Source organism: Psammomys obesus, unplaced genomic scaffold (genome assembly GCF_907164565.1).
Source record: "Psammomys obesus unplaced genomic scaffold, mPsaObe1.curated_primary_1811, whole genome shotgun sequence".
NCBI classification, from domain to species: domain Eukaryota; kingdom Metazoa; phylum Chordata; class Mammalia; order Rodentia; family Muridae; genus Psammomys; species Psammomys obesus.
In genome coordinates, this window is record NW_026585644.1 from 13,934,572 (window position 1) to 13,952,975 (window position 18,404).

General features: G+C 45.9%; 1 protein-coding gene across 1 annotated transcript in view; it reads left to right on the forward strand.

The window, feature by feature from the left end:
- Window positions 1-18,404, forward strand: part of Tpo (thyroid peroxidase) — a 72,002-nt gene that overhangs the window by 42,318 nt on the left and 11,280 nt on the right. The window contains exons 6-12 of the mRNA XM_055621685.1: window positions 5,245-5,374; window positions 6,408-6,614; window positions 6,999-7,499; window positions 10,564-10,822; window positions 12,314-12,484; window positions 15,470-15,707; window positions 17,352-17,560. Coding sequence (XP_055477660.1) covers window positions 5,245-5,374; window positions 6,408-6,614; window positions 6,999-7,499; window positions 10,564-10,822; window positions 12,314-12,484; window positions 15,470-15,707; window positions 17,352-17,560 — 1,715 coding nt within the window. The remainder of the gene's footprint in view (window positions 1-5,244; window positions 5,375-6,407; window positions 6,615-6,998; window positions 7,500-10,563; window positions 10,823-12,313; window positions 12,485-15,469; window positions 15,708-17,351; window positions 17,561-18,404) is intronic.

The following is an 18,404-nucleotide window of genomic DNA, read 5'->3' on the forward strand; positions in this document are numbered from 1 at the left end:
TTTATATAGCCCAGGATCTCCTGCCTAAGGAATGGTCTCATACACAATAAAGATGTGTCTTCCCACATCGATATAGTCCCCCACAGGCACACACAGGCATCTACCAGATGATGCTAAATTCTATCAGGTCGATGATCATCACTGACCATCGGAGGAGGCTTCCAACCCATCATCTTAGCTGAAGACCCCTCATTTGGTAATTTCTGTGACATCTGTAGTGGGCGCTGAGGAGAGCTTTCTGTGTGACTACAGAAACAAAGGTCAATGTATTTCAAAGGTTGTTTACATGCCTCATATACATGAGAGCTTATTGCTGAACTCTGGTAGTTAAAGGAGATATACAACTGATCACAGAGGTCCTAACTGTACTTAGAAAAACAAACAATCCAACAGAAACAAAAACCTCCATCATATGCTAGAAGCCAGCATAGGTCTTACCAGCAAAGAATAATCATCTAGACAATGTCTTTTACCACTCACAGGGCTTAGGTCAGGTGGCTGTGAGGAAAGAGACAAAGCAGAGCTTCCCTGTCACCATCACCTGTGAACATGACTTTGTAGCAATCTAATTCTGACCGTCAGTAAATTGTAGCTGATCTGATTGCCGCTGACTCCTAGAAAGCTCCAGTTGGCTACCCTACTGCCATCGCTTCCTCTTCTCCCCAGCTGAAACTCCACCGAGCACCAGAGACTTCCATGGCAGAGATGCTGTGGTTATAGGCTATAGCAGTACTCTCCCTCCCTGGCCACTGTTTCCTTCCCTGAAATTACAGCCCTTAAGAACTACTTACCAGGGAGCGTATTCCACAAACCTGCATCCCAAGGAACTGAAAACTGTGCCCTGAATGCAGGAATTCTAAAGCACAAGGATGGACCCATCCTCCCTCAACTTCCCTGTGGGTAGAGATTAGAGACCTAGAACTGCCTCCTTAGAGGGATCCTGGGTCTAAGAAAATGAATAAAATCTCAGCCCTTCAATCCAGCAGTTGCCTTTCAGAACTGTTTCTCAGACCTGGGTGTGTTCTGCCCACCCATGGGGGCTTTTTCTCCCTCCCTTGCTGTCACTTTGTTATTGAGCCTTTCCCTCTATGAGGGTTTATTAGCAGGAGCCTTCAGCTTTATTCATGAAGCCCTACAGAAAGGATAGCTGTTCTTGACACTCAGGGTTTATAGAAACATATCTACCCAACCCCACATAGCTCAGAACATACCAGTGGAAACCATGGATGTTCTTTCATCTTTTTAAAATGGCCTTTAAGAAATATTCTAGAAGGAGGAAAACATGCTACCTAAAAAACAACCAAATGCAGAAGCCTTTGATTTACTTCAGTAGGCAGTGGGCTCACACAGGAGGGTAGAGAAAAGGAGTGCTCTTCCAGGCAGTAGCAGAACAGGTAAAGATGATGAGCAAGATGTACAAACATCTCGTTCATGCATGCTTGGCACTGTGGAGGGATCCCAAGCATAAGATACTTCAGAACCATGCCTCCTGTCCTCAAAACTTAAACATATGGTCCAGACGAAACAGATACCGTGGCACAAGTACTGTGTTAAACAAGTGCGTCCCCCAACACAAAGGAGGGATGAGAGCCCCCAGAAAGGTGAAGAGAAGCCAGCCAACTCCCTTGTTCTTGACCCCAGGCTTGAGCCCCAAACTATCCCATTGTAACTCAGCATGCTTTTCCAAGGAGAGCAGTCCTGAAGGGTTCCTACCATAAGTAGGTGACCTGTCTGACCTCAGGCTACTACTGGATCTCATAATTAAAGCAGGCTTTTCAGCCTCTGGAAGGTGTGATGAGCCTGATGACCTGGCCCGTTGAGGGGTTAATATGACTTCAAAGAATCTAGCCTTTGCCTAACCAACTGTGCCTTTTACTCAAAGATATCTATGTGCTTTGGTCTACAGAAGGCAAACCCTACTAAGAGCCAGCATGTCAGCTTCCCTACAGGCTGATCTCTCTCAGTCCTCTTCTTGAGGGACATTTCTCTTCAATAGAATCTAAAGAACAGAAGTAATTCATAGGGGAAATGTAAAACCCTGAAAAGTAAATTTGATGGATATGTTTCCGTTTTCAGAAGCATTCCCACCCCTATTTGCACATAGAATGTAATTTGTTGTACAGATGTCTATAATCATTCCCTAATAGTTAAATTAAACTTTGAGAACTGACAGCTTCAATTAGGCCCATTCCAGAAGGACTAGCTAGCACCAGGTGTGATGCTCCAAGGAGGCCTGATGATTTCTGTGTCTTACATGCAAAGTAAGCACTTTCCCTACATGCGTGTCTTATGGGCACACACTCACATGCACCTTTAACCCCTACTTTTTCATTTGCATTTTAATATAATTTGTGAAATTATACTTGTGAATTGATTATAAAATTATAATTTGTGAATTGATACTTTCTGGAGCTTTCCTAGGAGAAATTAACACACTCATCTCCTTTGGGGAAAGTCTGTGGGCCCATGCAAAGCATTCCATGTAATTCTACCTTACTGCTGGGAAAGCAACATGCCTATGGAAGTGCAAAGAAATGCTAATTTCATAAATGACCTAGGGCTGTTCTGCTGCTTTTTCCTAGGTGTTGGGTCTGGGTAGATGGCCAGAAAAACATAAGCTGAATGGCATCTCTTAGCATAATAGTAGCTTCATGCTCCCTTTTGAACAGGAGGTAAAGGGCTTCTTCCTCATTAAAACATGGAACACTGAGATGACAATACTGGTGCCTGTGCCTATGTCCCAGTCAGCTATGAAAGAATAGGCACCACTCCCCTGAAATGCACTTTCAGAAATGTTTCTGTTCATTGCCGCTGTCAACATGTTTGCATGGCTGTCATTAACCCAAGCCTAATAAAGGAAGAACTAAAGATAAATGCAGTGCAGTGCATGGATTCCACTAGGGATGGAAGCTCTTTCAGCACCTGCTGATAGGTGTTCCCATGTGGTCCAGAGCAGCAAGAGGTATTCAGGAATGTCTGTCTGAGGTCTTGTTAAATAGCTAACCCTAACTGTACAGGTCCAGGGACACACTGTGTCCACAATGGCAACCCAGGGTTCTTGAGCACCTAAGACCGCCTAGTGAACTTTTGAAATATAAAAGTCAACTGGTGGATAAAAAAAAGAAATCCCAGCAAGACTGTATAAACATGTTAGTTTGTACTGGGTGAAATAAGGCCTCCCTGAGTGCTGTACTTTATGGAGCCCCAGTAAGGAACAGCTGACTGTAACAAATCTGTACAAAAGGCTGGCTGCCTTCGTGTTGCTAATTAAAAGCACTACTCCAAACTGAGCCAGCTGGTGGGCTAGATGGCAATGAAGTATTAATAATAGAATTGTTTTCCACTTACTGTCTCCCCAGACATACAAAACTCATCAAGTCTCCTTGGAGCACCACAGCCTGTTGCTAACTAGTTCTTCTGGAATGTTCCTAGGCGAAACAGCAGACATGCAAACAATGAGGCCTTTCCTTTCCAGAGTCATTTTAAGCATTTTTTTCCAATGTCTACCACTCCATTTGTCTGCAGACCATCTCATTCACACAAAGGATGTGTTATACTGCCTATCCACAAGAGTGTGGATAAGGAAAAACAGTATTGAAACACTCCAAAATATCTTAAAATCAATTGCCTGGGCTAAGGAGGTGACTCAGCTTGTCGAGGGCTTGTCACATAGGGTGACAACTGGATCCCAGAGTCCATGCAAATGCCAGATCAATGGCAGCCCATCTGTAACCCCAAAGCTCAGAGGGCAGAGACAAGGGATTCTGGACTACTCAAAATAGTGAAGCGCTGGTTCAACAAAAGACCCATGTCAACATAGAAGAGGAATGGAAGAGGAGACCCGACACAAACCTCTGACCACACATGCAAAAACACATACACACATGCAAAAAAAAAAAAATCACTTTCCTCACTAGAGTTCTGTATTCTAAGAGCATATTTATCCAGATAACTACTTTCTTTTTTTTCATTTATTGACAATAGATTATTTTCTCATACACTATATACTGATTACAGCTTTCCCTCCCTCTACTCTTCCCAGTTCTTCCCCACATCCTCTCCCCCCTGGATCTAGACCTACTTTCTTTCTCTTTCTCATGAGATAAAAACAGGCTCCTAAGAGATAACAACATAAGAAAATAAAATATAATAAAGATAAAACAAAAACCATCACATCAAATTTGGACAAGGCAAACCAACAGAAGAAAAATAGAGCCAAGAGAAGGCACCAGAATCCAGAGACCCACTTGTTCCCACACCCAGGAGTCCCATAAGAATACTAAACTGAGAGCTATAATGTATATGCAGAGGACCTGAAGCACATCTATGCAGACCCTGTGCTTGGTGCTAAGTGTCTCTTGAGTTCATATGAACTTAGCTTGGTTAATTTAGAGGACCTTGTTCTGCTGGTACCCTCCAGCCACTCTGGCTCTTATACTCCTTTCTCTTCTGCAGGGTTCCCTGAGCTCTGAGGGGAGGGATTGGATGGAGCATCCCATTTAGAGATGAGGGATCTAATGTCTCTTTCTCTCTATGTAATGTCTGGCTGTGGGTCTCAGTATTTGTTCCCATCTACTGCAGGAGGAAGCATCTGTGATGATGGCTGAATGATGCACTGATCTATGAGTATAGCAGAGCGTCATTAGGAGTGGCACAACTGGAAATTGGGAATAGTGAGACCTCCATCAGTTCTTTTATTGTCCAGGATTGTTTTAGCTATCCTGGTGTGTGTGTGTGTGTTCCACATGAAGCTGAAAATAATTCTTTCAAGATATGTGAAGAATTGTCTTAGAATTTTGATGGCTATTGTAGATTTCTTTTTGCAAGATGGCCATTTTTACTACATTTACCTACCAATTCATTAGCATAGGAAATCTTTCTATCCTTTGATAATCTTCTACTTCTTTCTGCAAAAACTTGAAGTTTTATCTTACAATTCATTCTTTCTTTGAAAGTCTGGTAGAATTCTGTGCTTAAAAACATCTGACCCTGGGTTTTTGTTGTTGTTGTTGTTGTTGTTTTTGTTTTGTTTTGTTTTGTTTTGGTTGGGAGACTTTTAATGGCTGCTTCTATTTCCCTCCACAAACTCCAGGGAAATCCATCAGAAAGATCAGCTGATAAAGCTGATCTCCAGAGACTTAGGCTATCTCGGTGTATCATGTTGAGTGAGTTATATTGTAATGAGACCCCAACATTTTTTCATACTCTTACACCTCAAACACATTCCTTCATTTCTTTCCACAGAGATCACCCCAGATGGGGAGCCTCCAACACAGCCCTAGCAAGATGGCTGCCTCCTGTCTACGAAGATGGCTTCAGTCAGCCCAGAGGCTGGAACCCTAATTTCTTATACAATGGCTTCCCACTGCCCCCGGTCAGTACTCACTTAGAAACTGCTTCAACAAGACAGGAAACAGGCTTCATGAAATGATAACACACTCCCCACAGCCTTGGAAGACAATAGGTGATGACTGGGATGATTTAGTATCCTTAGGGATTCAAACATCCCCTTGTGTTCCCAGACTTCCTAAGAAGTTGGAGCTCTGAGGTATAAAACCAATGGATATGGCTTCAAAGGCTAGCCACACTTAGTGAGTGAAGAGAACAACTGAAATTTAAGTCACTGTCATCTAATTTTACATCCTTCTTCTTGATAAGCAACTTTAATATTCTCAAATAAATTATTGTATTTATCAGGTGGAAGACAAGGCTGAGCAATGACATGCATTTATCATTGATGAATACACTCGCATACACTATTATGCGCAGGTGCTGAGAACTGTTTTATTACCAGCAGCACATTTTGGGGGGAAGTGCATTCATTTCCTACTGGTCCTTCAGTCCAACATATGCCATTGGGTCCATTGATCTACTTCATCAAAGCATGGTCCACTTTGGCCCTAGTTTGACTCTTCACATCAGTGGATGACCCAATATTTGTTTTCATGGCATTCCACAACAGAATTCACAAACTGTATGATAGCAAGAACCCAGCTCAGCATAGGGAAAATCAGTACCAGAAGTGAAGAGCTGACCAGTCAGCTGTCAACTGACACCTTTACCATCACAGAGCTCTAAACTCATCCCCCCATGTAGGCAGTTTTTCAGGTGGCTTTTTTAGTGAGAGAGCCAAGGGTTTCTAACAGTTAGGACTAGCAGGTAGAGTTGGGTACTAAGATTCACTGATCTTTCTCCTGAACTCCTAGGGTGCTCCTGTCACCACAAATCAGGGGCAGGTTTCCAAGACTTTCATCTTGGCTCTTGTCATCATGTCCACAGTGACAGGTGTTCCTAGGATGCTCCAGAGCTTTGAACAAGAGCCTCGCCATGACTTTCAGACCCCAAGGTCTCCATTATTGTCCACAGTGCAGGCTACTACATCATTACAAGCTGTTCTTTTCCCCCAGGTACGGGAGGTGACAAGGCACCTCATTCAAGTTTCAAATGAGGCTGTGACTGAAGATGACCAGTATTCTGATTTCCTGTCAGCATGGGGACAGTACATCGATCATGACATTGCCCTCACACCGCAGAGCACCAGCACAGCAGCCTTCTGGGGAGGTGTGGACTGCCAGCAGACCTGTGAGAACCAATATCCCTGCTTCCCCATACAGGTAATTTCCCTCAACTCTTCACTGATTATGAAACAACCTACGCCCTTTTAAAAAAATTAAACAGGAAAACTTGAAATGAAATGCAAAGTCTCCCTCTTATACCCTGTCCCCAGAAGCTTCCTCCATGTGCTTCTTTGGACATTCAATGCACTCCTGTGTACACCACCATTTTGTGTGTGTAACTGATCTCACAACTCCCAGGCTATGCCACTTGCAAGCTCTGGGGCCAGAAATGGTCACTCAACAATAATCACTACCCCTTACCTACATCATTTAATCAACCCAATTTTATTTTATGATTTAAGACTTTAAAATCTTAAAAATAATCTAAATCTAAAAGTCACCACGAGCCTGAGGTGACATCCGGTCTCCCCTTTGCCACAGCTTCCCTCGAACACCTCGGGGACCACTGCATGCCTGCCTTTCTACCGCTCCTCGGCGGCCTGTGGCACTGGGGAGCACGCGGTGCTCTTTGGCAACTTGTCCGCAGCCAACCCGAGGCAGCAGATGAATGGCTTGACCTCCTTCCTGGACGCGTCCACAGTGTACGGCAGCTCCCCGGGCGCGGAGAAGCAGCTGCGCAACTGGAGCAGCTCCGCGGGGCTGCTGCGTGTCAACACTCGCCACTTAGACAGTGGCCGTGCCTACATGCCCTTCGCATCCACCGCCTGCGCTCCAGAGCCTGGAGCCCCACAACCCACCCGTGCGCCCTGCTTCCTGGCTGGCGATGGCCGAGCCAGCGAGGTCCCTGCCCTGGCAGCAGTGCACACCTTGTGGCTGCGTGAGCACAACCGCCTGGCTGCGGCCTTCAAGGCCATGAACACACACTGGAGCGCTGAGACTACCTACCAGGAGGCTCGCAAGGTGGTAGGCGCGCTGCACCAGGTATGTGCCTCAGTGCGGGGGGGGGGGGGGGGGCTGTGGGCAGTACAGATAGGAACAAGTGGGTGTCTCCAGGCCGTGTCCGTGAGGCCAGTGTGAGCGCCCAAATGGTGTGTTGGGCACGGGCACGGCAAGCCTGTCGGTGGCTTCCAGTAGGATCACCGTGGGCTTGCTGAGTTTCTGACAGGATCACCTTGGGATACTCAAAGTGGAAACTTCCGAGGTGCAAGCATGTGTGGGCAAAGCAAGAGTCTCCTTGTGGCTCTGTGGATCATCTAGAGTAGCCGCAAAGCCACAGTCCTTCTGTATCCACAACTGTGCCCAGCAGTAACAGCTCTCCTCATGGGCTGCTGCCTGGTACTTGCAACTCAAGGAGCCAAGCAGACCATAGCTCCCCATGTGCTTAGTAGCAAGCCTATGAGTTGGGTGCACAACTGGATCTCGGCTTGGTTGTGTTTGGGTAACAACAGAGATCGTAATCATTCTGTCAAGTTAAACTAGGAGTCAGTTTTTAGGTCTTTATTTTATGATTCCTTTTTTAATTTTTATTTTACTTTATTTTTAATTACACTTTATTTACTTTGTATCCCCCCTCTAGTTCCCTCCCTCCTCCCCTCCCAAACCCTCCCTTCCTCCATCCTCTGCATGTATGTCCCTCCCCAAGTCCACTGATAGGAGAGGTCCTCCTTTCCTTTCCTTCCTTCTGATCCATCAGGAGTGGCTGCATTGTCTTTCTCTGTGGCCTGGTAAGGCTGCTCCCCCCTCAGGGGGAGGTGATCAAAGAACAGGCCAATCAGTTCATGTCAGAGGCAGTCCCTGTTCCCATTACTAGGGACCCCACTTGGACACTGAACTGCCATGGGCTACATCTGTGCAGGGGTTCTAAGTTATCTCCATGCATGGTACTTGGTTGCAGTATGAATCTCAAGAAAGATCCCTGTGCTCAGATTTTTTGGTTCTGTTGCTCTCCTTGTAGACCTCCTGTCCTCTCCAGATCTTACTATTTCCCACTTCTTTCATAAGATTCCCTGCATTCTGCCCAAAGTTTGGCCATAAGTCTCAGAATCTGCATTGATAGTCTGCAGGGCAGAGCCTTTCAGAGGCCCTATGTGGGAGGCTCCTAACTTTGTTTAAAAGTCAAAGGATCTTAAGTGGAGATTCCGATTAGTCCTTTATCAGTTGTGTAACAGAGAAAATCATACAAAAAAGAAAAAAAAAAGCAGTACTGACTCCACAGTCTCCCTGGGCTGTTATGGAGTATTGAGATGGCTTTACTCTATCCTCAATAACCCTCTTCCGATGTCAAGTTAGAATAGACTCTGTGCCGGGCACTGGGCATCACAGAGACCCTTGGGGAAGAGAAAAGCAATGTCCCCTAACAAAATAGGAAGTGAGTGTTGTCCTCCTGTGCATAGTTGCAAGGCGCAGCCTGGATTACCTGACCTACCATGGCCTTGGGCACCTGAGGACCAGGCATTAGCCTGTGAGTTGTTGGCAGTCTGAAGGATGCAAGCATCCAGACGACATGAAGACAGGTAACATGGGGGGCTGGACCATCTTCAGCAACCCCACAGAAGTGGTCAAATACTCCAGGACCTATGTGTACACAGAAGTGCACATTGGGTGTCTTGTAGACTCTGGTTAAGTAGCCATGTGTACTGTGTGTGTGTGCTGTATCTGTGCTTGGTGTGTGCTTTATGTGTCTACGTGTTTGTCTCTGAGTGTGAATTGTACTGGGCATCTGTTCTATGTGTGTTTCTGTAGTGGATTGTATTTCTGTGTGTCCCTTTATATTCATATGTCTGTGTGTGCCTATGTTGTGCTGGGTTAGATCAGAGAGTAGAAACGAGATATACAAAACTTTAAAACTGAGACTTATAATAAACTCTGAGTTCAAAGTGTTTCACTGAGTACCTATAGCCTTGCTTGGCAGGCATATTTAAACAGATATGTTTTGTTGTTGTTTAAATCACTGTGGGTACCCCTAGCAGAACCTCACATCAGTATCTGTGATGGCAGAACCTTTTGCTTAGTAGCTTCTTAACATGGCCAGGAACCTCAAAGCCCTGCCATTTTCATGGAGCTTGCTCTACTCTGTGTAGAGCACAGTGTCAGTCAACATGGCAACAGAAGCCCCCTCTCCCCAAGCTAGCTGCCTTCCCCCTATCCTGGGAGATAAATTTGGGATCATTCTTTCCTTGGTTATGACTTCCAGTCCTGACCAATGGTGGGTTTCCGTTTGGTTTTTGTTGTTTGTTTGTTTCTGTTTCCCCTTCTCTGAACATAAGCTTCACGGGCTGGGGGGAATGGGGATTTAGACTTGGGTGCCTCATTCTCTCCTAGCACCTAGCAGGTGCTGGCAAGTATAGGTGCCTCATGAATATGCATTGAGTTACTACAGAGGTCAAGTCCCAGGAATTATGCGAGGAGTCTCTTTCCCTGCTGCCTCCTTTGGAGTTCATACTGTCTAAATGAGGGCTGTCCAGTCATGCAAGGAAGGGCCAAGGGGCCTCTGCACACAGGTCTACAACTGATCATTCACATGTACAAAAATGCCATGATGGGTGAAGGCCCTGCTTCCATGTTTCTCCTTAGTAAAGTTCTACGATATTTGAGGTGTGAGTCATTGGGTATATTCTTACATAAGCCCAATAGTTGTAGAATAGAGGGTTTCATTCTGCATATCTGAAGATCTTGGTTGACCTGAACATTAATTATCCAGTGACTTATTCTCAATGGGGAAGTGATAGCAGTCTCAATGAACAGGAAAGATACTCTCAGATTTCTGTGTTATCCTCCTCAATCTAGTGTCTCTTCTCTCTCTTCTCTACTTTTTTTTTTAACATCCCTGTGGGATGGGCTGGTCCTCTCCATATCTCTCCCTGCATCTGTGGGCTGCATCCTCCTCTGGGAGACTCACCAATCCTATGATGTTCTATCATAAGGCTTCCCAGGCAAAATTGCTCCCTATTGCTTAATCTTTAATGTTCAGGTGTCCTGCAGGCATTCCTGAGCTTTGCTGAAAACTTTCCCTGCTCTAAGAAATATCTTATCTCCTTCTTTATAGATCATCACCATGAGGGATTATATCCCCAAGATCCTGGGTCCTGATGCCTTCAGGCAGTATGTGGGCCCATATGAAGGCTATGACCCCACTGTGAACCCTACTGTGTCCAACATCTTCTCTACTGCTGCCTTCCGTTTTGGCCACGCCACAGTTCATCCACTGGTGAGACGGCTAAACACTGACTTCCAGGACCACAAAGACCTCCCCAGGCTGCAGCTGCATGATGTCTTCTTCAGGCCCTGGAGGCTTATCCAGGAAGGTATGCCCCTCCTCCTGACTTAAACCTACAGCTGAGCACAGGCCTAGGTAGTCCAGCATGAGCCTTCACCTTCCATGCTGGTTGATTAAGCTAATGCTATGTAATGTGTCAGTATTTAGAGAGGATAAGTATATTCAAAACCTTTTCCCCATATGCATGTATGCATGCGTGTTTCTGTGTGTTCAGGTGCATGTGTGTACAAACAGAGGCTGAAGAACAACCTCAGATGTCATCCTTAGGAAAGCAATTCACTTCCTTTGAGAAAAGGTCTTACATTGGCCTGAAGTTCCTATGGCTGAACAGCAAGCCACAGGAATTCCTGTGTTTGACTCCCCAACACCAGAATTACAAACACACACCGTCACTCTCTACCCAGAATTCTCCTGGCTTCTAAGGAGCAAACTTGAGCTTTTGTGCTTGCCTTGAAAGACACTTTACTGACTGAGCCATTCCCCCAGTCCAGTGTTCAAAGTTTTTAAAAAGGTAAAATGTTTGCGAGAAATGCCATGACTCATACCTGGAGCTCTTCAGTGCTCAGAAGAGCTTATCCAGGTACAGTGAGCTTTCTTTGTGTTGGTAGAAAGAGAGACAATGCCTAGAGACACCTTATAGATAGTGCTGTCATTGCTTAATCATTAAGCGCTACATCTGTTCTCTGGTGAGACAGCCCGTGAGCTACAGGCTGCTGGAATTAACAAAAGTGTAGCTCTCCATTTCTGCTCTGAAGGGTGGTTTTTATGTGTCTCCATGTCTTTCTTTTTATTTATCGCCCCCCCCCATGTTCTTCCTGTCCCTCTGATTAACTTCTAGCTGTCTAAAAGGTAGCTGCAGGGACAGGTTGGAGATGATGGCAGCCGACAGTATGCTCCCTCATGGATTATCAGGTTGCTTTCATGCAGAGCATGAGGGGAGAGGTTTGGGGTCTTTCCGAGTCACTCTACCCAGTTCACATGTACTACACATTTGCCGTGGGGTGGAGGTAGGGAAACCTAAGCCCACTGGCCTCTCAGTAGATACTATTCATGTATCTCTGGATTCATGCAGCTAAGGTGGGTAAAACCTGAGAAATATTTGGTTTGCTTCCTTTGAGGCCTTCTGTGGGGATGACCCAGGGTTCAGTGGGGGACAGAGCAAAGTCCTTGAGAAACTGAGAGTTTGCTACACCAGACAAACTGTCTCTCTGCTCTGGACAGTGGAGGCCAGTGAATATTTCCTTTGACTCTCAACATTCTGCTGCTGGAAAATAAATAATGACAAATCTGAGTAGCATGACCCTGCTTATTTCTGGTCCCTGAGGAGCTGAAGGTGCGTCCTCAGCACCCGGTTGCCGGTAATGGAAACCTAGAAAGCTCTGGGCTTGCATATGGTCATTTGGTGAAGGTGCGCTGATGTTTACAAATGAGCACGTGCTGTAACTGAGAACCTGTCTCTTGTCTCCAGAACTCAGCAAGGACCTAGAGACCTCTCTGATTTGTGTGTGATGTTTTTCAGGTGGTTTGGATCCAATAGTGAGAGGCCTCCTGGCAAGACCAGCCAAGCTGCAGGTACAGGAGCAGCTGATGAATGAGGAGTTGACTGAGAGGCTCTTTGTGCTGTCTAATGCGGGCACCTTGGATCTGGCATCACTAAACTTACAGAGAGGCCGAGACCATGGCTTACCAGGTCTGTCAGGGCTCTAGATGGTATACTTCAGTATGTCCGGAAGGAAGGACTTTCTGGGTCACCGTCCGGTGTGAAGCGAAATACACCCACGAATCTATTACACTTCTGACTTGTGTGTTGTGTTTGTTGGATTGGTTGTTTGGCTGGCTTCTGTGTTTTTTAGATGATGTTTTGCTGTGTAGTTCAGGCTAGCTCCAAACTCATGATCCTTCAGCTTCAGCCTCCCAAGCAACTGGGATTATAGGTATGTGCCAGGCCTGTAGCTAACTACATACCTGTGTGTGTAGACAGACACCCTCTACCCCATGCAAGCTCAACAAAAGAGCCTGTGTCTCTGTTTGCAAGTTGCACTTGAGATATCTTTTCTGTTGTGTTTTCTTGTATCTCCTGGGGGCAAGTCCCAGTCTGTGAAGGACATCTAGCTGCAGGACTGCAGAGTCTCTCTCAGCACCATGATGGAGTCCTCAGTGTGGAGCACCAAGGTCCCCAGGAACTTCCACACTGATGCCTTGTCTAACCCAGTGACCTCTGCCTGATGTATGTGCGTCAGAAAAGGTGCAGCTGCTTTTCTGCTGCTTGGCTGCTGTTCTGAAGCTCTGACCTCAGGGTGCAGTTGGTGTCATCATGCCCTCACTGCAGCCTTCCAAAGGAGTGTAGCAGCTTGGATTTGGAGAGCAAGTATATCCTGGGAAGTTACAGAATGGGTCCCTCCTTCTGCATGTGTCGGAAGGCCCCGCCCCTTCTGCTCAGGTCCTACCCTAAGCTCTTGCTTCTATGAGCTGTGGAAGGGTGTATCTGCTGCTTATGGCCCCTGAGAAATCTCTCTCCCAACTTTTGAGTGTAATCCATTCACTCTTTATGCTCCAGTTATCCTGAAAGTAAATGATCCTTCAATTGGATATATAATGAAATAACTGCTATACTCCCAACCTCCATGGCAAGCAGCAGGAATACATGTCTTTTTAAGATATATAAATAAGGTTCACTGATTTTATGTCGCTTCTCACGAGATTATTGTTTCTCTGAGGGTCTGTCCTAAAGTGGTCTGGGATGGAGTCAAAATGCTATGGGACTTGTCAGAACAGGGGAGACAGGAAAGGAGAGAGCTGTCATCTTGCTAGATGGCTCCTGAGAGAGATGACTGAGGTGACCCATCTGGAATTAGAGAACAAAGAGGGAACTTCCCAATGAGCTACCACTCGCCAGGTCCAGCTGTGCACAGCAGACACTGAGTTGAAGCTGAACAGTCTTGTGACCAGGAAGCTCAGGAGCCATGGCTCTGGGAAAACGTGGTATGATGCTTGGATGCACCAAATATAAATACAGACAGGTGCACAAACACACATACGTACAGACACACACAAACATCAAACACACAGCTACATTAAACAGACACGGGCTTCTCCTGAATCAGAATGCAAGGAGCTTCTATCATCAAGCTGCCATCAATACAATTGGATGGCAGCATTCTAAATCACAGATTTTAAATCTCACTGGTGATTTTTCTTCGCTTTGGCTTTTATTTACTGTAATCTGCTGCCTCTGTGTTGTTCCCTGTAGCTAGATGCTCCCACCCCCATTCACTGGCTCAGCGGGGCTCTTAGCACTCCAGCATCCCTTCTCAGACCTCCCGGAAAATGCGTGATCACTTCTTCAGATTCTGCTCTGTCACACATGGGGAGGGTGTCACATGGGAGTCCCCAAAGCTTTTATCCCATTAATGCCTTGTCACCTCTGTGGAGACCTCAGAATAGAGTCCCACAGCAGACTGTGCCTGGCACTTCCCATCACTGTCAGAAGGAAGAGAGACTTCTGGAGGAAGTGCAGATGAGGCCAAAGACATCCTGCAGGAGGGTATTGTAAGGGTACTGTAATGCGCTGTACATGTGTCAGGTGGAGAAAGCAGCCCCGCAAAGCCAGAGTACTGCACAAGGAGCAGTGAGAAATGCTGAGCCCGTGGGGCCAGGACTGGGCTTTCCCAGCAACGCTGAAACCACCCTGAAGTAGATAGACAGTCTGCAGTGTTAGAGACAGTCAGACAAGGGAAGACAGACATCTGCATATGAGTATTCCGTGTGTGTGTGTGTGTGTGTGTGTGTGTGTGTGTGTGTAAGATAGAGTGTTTCTGTGAGTGTGTCTGTGTAAGAGAGTGTGTATTTGTGTTTATAAGAGAATGTGTGTGTGTGTAAAATAAAGTATGAGTCTGTGAGTGTGTATTATGATTGTGTGTATAAGAATGTATATGTTTTGTGTGTGTATATGTTTATAAGAGGGTGTGTCTGTATGTGTGTATGAGAGAAAGTGTATATATGAGTTTATCTGTATAAGAGAGCATGTGTGTGTGTATAAGAGTGTGTATGTATGTGAGAGTATGTGTCTATGGGTGAGTATGTTTATAAGAGTGTCTTGAGGGTGCATGTGTATTAAAGAGAGTATGTCTGTGAGAGTGTGTATAAAACAGTGTGTCTGTGTTTATGAGTTTGTGTATATAAGTGAGTGTCTGTATGTTTGAATATGGGTATGTTTGCTTGAGAGGTGGCAGAGTGTATGAATAATTGCTGTGCACATAATTGCATGTGTGTGTCCTGGTGTGCTCTTGTTCTCCATGCGTTCCCAGTGTCCTTCTGGAGCATCAACAGCTCCAAAGAGGGTGTGTGTAACCTGTCACCATAACTCAGTAGAAGAAGACTGATCCAGTGACAGGATAAATCTGAGACACTGATGTGTCTCAACTCAGCCCCCTTTCTAATACCAATTCACCCCAAAATACAGTCCTTACAAGAGCCTCAGGTCTGCGCTGTATGGTCTGTGCTCCATAGGGCTGAATTCCATGCCACAGGTAAATGGCCACGCTCCAGCAGGGACCAGCAGATGGGGCTGTGTCTCTGTAACCCTGGCTTCCAGGGGTCAGCACAGTCTGTGGGTGGACTGATGAAACTCAAGCGCCCCCCCTATAGCCAGACCCGTCCTCTGCTTCTTGTGCAGGCTACAACGAGTGGAGAGAGTTCTGTGGCTTGTCCCGCCTGGAGACATCAGCTGAGCTGAACAAGGCCATCGCCAACAAAAGCATAGCCAACAAGATAATGGACTTGTACAAGCACACAGACAACATAGACGTCTGGTTGGGAGGCCTGGCTGAGAAGTTCTTGCTGGGGGCCCGCACTGGCCCTCTATTTGCCTGTATCATTGGGAAGCAGATGAGGGCCCTGAGGGATGGGGACAGGTAAGTACCTGTGGCAAAGCACTCTGGGCATATCCCAATGCTCCATATCAGGCTTGTATGCAGCAGCTAGACCTGGGCTCAAGTGTTCACGTGGGCAGGTTTCCTCTCAGGCAACATCCTTGACAATAAAAACATTGTCACCAAGCAAAAGGACCACAAGACATAAAATATTCTGTTCACTTAGAAACATGACTATTGTTTTCCGATGTTTCTAGTCATGTGGATGAGAAGGCACGTAACGAAACTCAGCAACAATGTACAGCTTCCGTCTTTGGCCGTTCACTGACACTGTTGACACTGGACAGATGGGCCGACCTTGACACAGATGTGGACCCCTGCTGGTGCCCAGGAGAGGTCTTCAGCTGAACTGACTCACTCCCATCTCCCACCACACCTCCACCTCCAGCCCCACACAGTTGGCTGAGGCTCCTGCCTGCCCCAGCACTTGCTCCTTCCTCCTTTTCAGCCTAGAATGTTGAACTTTATACACCTAGAGGGGTTAGGAAACCAGGAGTATTATCTGTCCATCTCATGATCTGACACCAGATGATCAGGGGAATGTAAAGCATGAAACATTATAATTATGGAACCATAAAGAAAAAAAATTCAAAGAAGCTTTTCTTTGTTTTTGTTTTTTTTTTTTTTAATGGTTCCCGCATACTAGATTTTCCCTCTGCCTGACTCCCTCCATCTATCCCTCTATCTCCATCAAAATGCTTTTCAAACATATCTCAGTGTTTAGCCTCAGCCTTGGAATTCTTTCATGACCTTTTCTAGAAAAGTTGCCATTGTTTTTTGGGATATGGCATTTCACACAATTAAGACACCTGGATGACATCCTGGAAGTTTTAATCTCCACTGAAACTGTCTTTAGAAAAAGCATGTGCCTTGACATAATTGGGACACAAGAAGACACAAACTTGGGAAAGAGGTCATTTTCTGGATTCCCCTGAGTATGACATGGCTTTTGGGTCAGGTTCAATGGCAAAGTCCAGGAGCCTCTAGCAGATGCCGAAGTGGTGATGTGGTTTTTCACTCTAGTGTTTATGGCTGGGCATCTCCAAAAAAAAAAAAAAAAAAAACAGGATTTCAATCAACCAACTAATATACAGGAGACTCCTTCTCATGCTGCCCAAGTACATCTGTGGTACTTTTGCAGATCTCATGTCCTTCTCACATTCTAAAGGAATGTGTTCCCAAGTAGAAATAGAGACATTCTTTACATGATAAAGGGCTGTGGAAAACTGGAGCTTTGTCTACAGCACTGATAGTCTGAGGAGAACTAACATTTTCTTTCTCACTGCTGACCACAGCCTGCAGGTAGGGACAAGAACAACACTTGGACCTTGGGATGAATAGCACCTCTTCCTGTGAATGACTTGGCTGTTGCCACACTTGTTTCTGAGGCAGGGTGCACCCATACAGTCTCAGAATAGCCATTTCTTTATAAGTCAGTCAGCTCACACTGTCCTCTATTTGGCCCATCCCTTTTATTTCTTCCTCATGTCCACAATGCCTGATTCTCACAGGCCCTGGGTGCTGTGGCAACCCTTTGACAGGCTTCTCCATAGGCATGTTTAGTACATGAGGAAACAGAAGTAGCAGAACATCCCACCCCTGACTCACATGCCTTCTCCTGTGCAGGTTTTGGTGGGAGAACAGTCACGTCTTCACAGACGCTCAAAGACAGGAACTGGAAAAGCATTCACTACCTCGGGTCATCTGTGACAACACTGGCCTTACCAGGGTACCCGTGGATGCCTTCCGTACTGGAAAATTCCCCCAGGACTTTGAGCTTTGTGAGGACATCCCTAGCATGAACCTCAAAGTATGGAAGGAGACCTCTCCACAAGGTGACTTTGAGCCTCTTGTTACTAAAGTCACTGTAACCTCTCAAAGAGGCCGATTTTAAACCTGTGCTGCTGAGTAAGTACTGGTGAGACCAGAGCCCCATCTTCTCCTGTAGAATGGTAGCATCCCAATGAGCACTAAGAATCAGGTCAGAGATCTGCAACAGTTGACAGACCCATGACCCATCCAGGTTCACACACTGTGCTTAGCAGCTCCTGGGCCTTGGCACCAGCCACACCCCGTTGTCCTCCTCTGCCATGGGCTCTGTGCTTATGAGTTCTGGCCACCATGGATGAGTAAAGAGCCTCCTGGAACCCTGCTGGCTCAGTCCTCCTAGCTGAGAAGCAGCATATGAGTGCTCACTTTAGAGCAGGTAGTACCTGACATTTGGCTATATAGAAAAGATGAAAGAGCGGAGACCTACAGATTTCTGAGATTTAATTGGCAGAGTCAATGTTCTCACCTTGGTTTTAATTCTGTACATGCTTAGGACAGACATATCTTATGATTTACCATTGACACAAGACATCATTTTTCTATGTTTGTATATGTATGTGTGTGGTGTGTGGATGTTGTATGTATTCATGTCTTTGGTACACACTTTTGTACGCATCCATCTGGAGGCCTGAACTTGAGATTGAGTGTTCTTCATCTGTCTTCACCTTCCTTTACTGAGGCAGTCTCTCCCACTGACCCTAGAACTTGTTGGTTTGGCTAGCCAGATTGCTCTGGGAATTCTTTGTCTTTGCCTCTTGTGTGCTGGGATTAAGGTCAGACTGCCATACCCAGACAAAATTTATATGGGCTCTGGGTGTCCAGATTCTGAGCCTCACACTTGCATAGCAA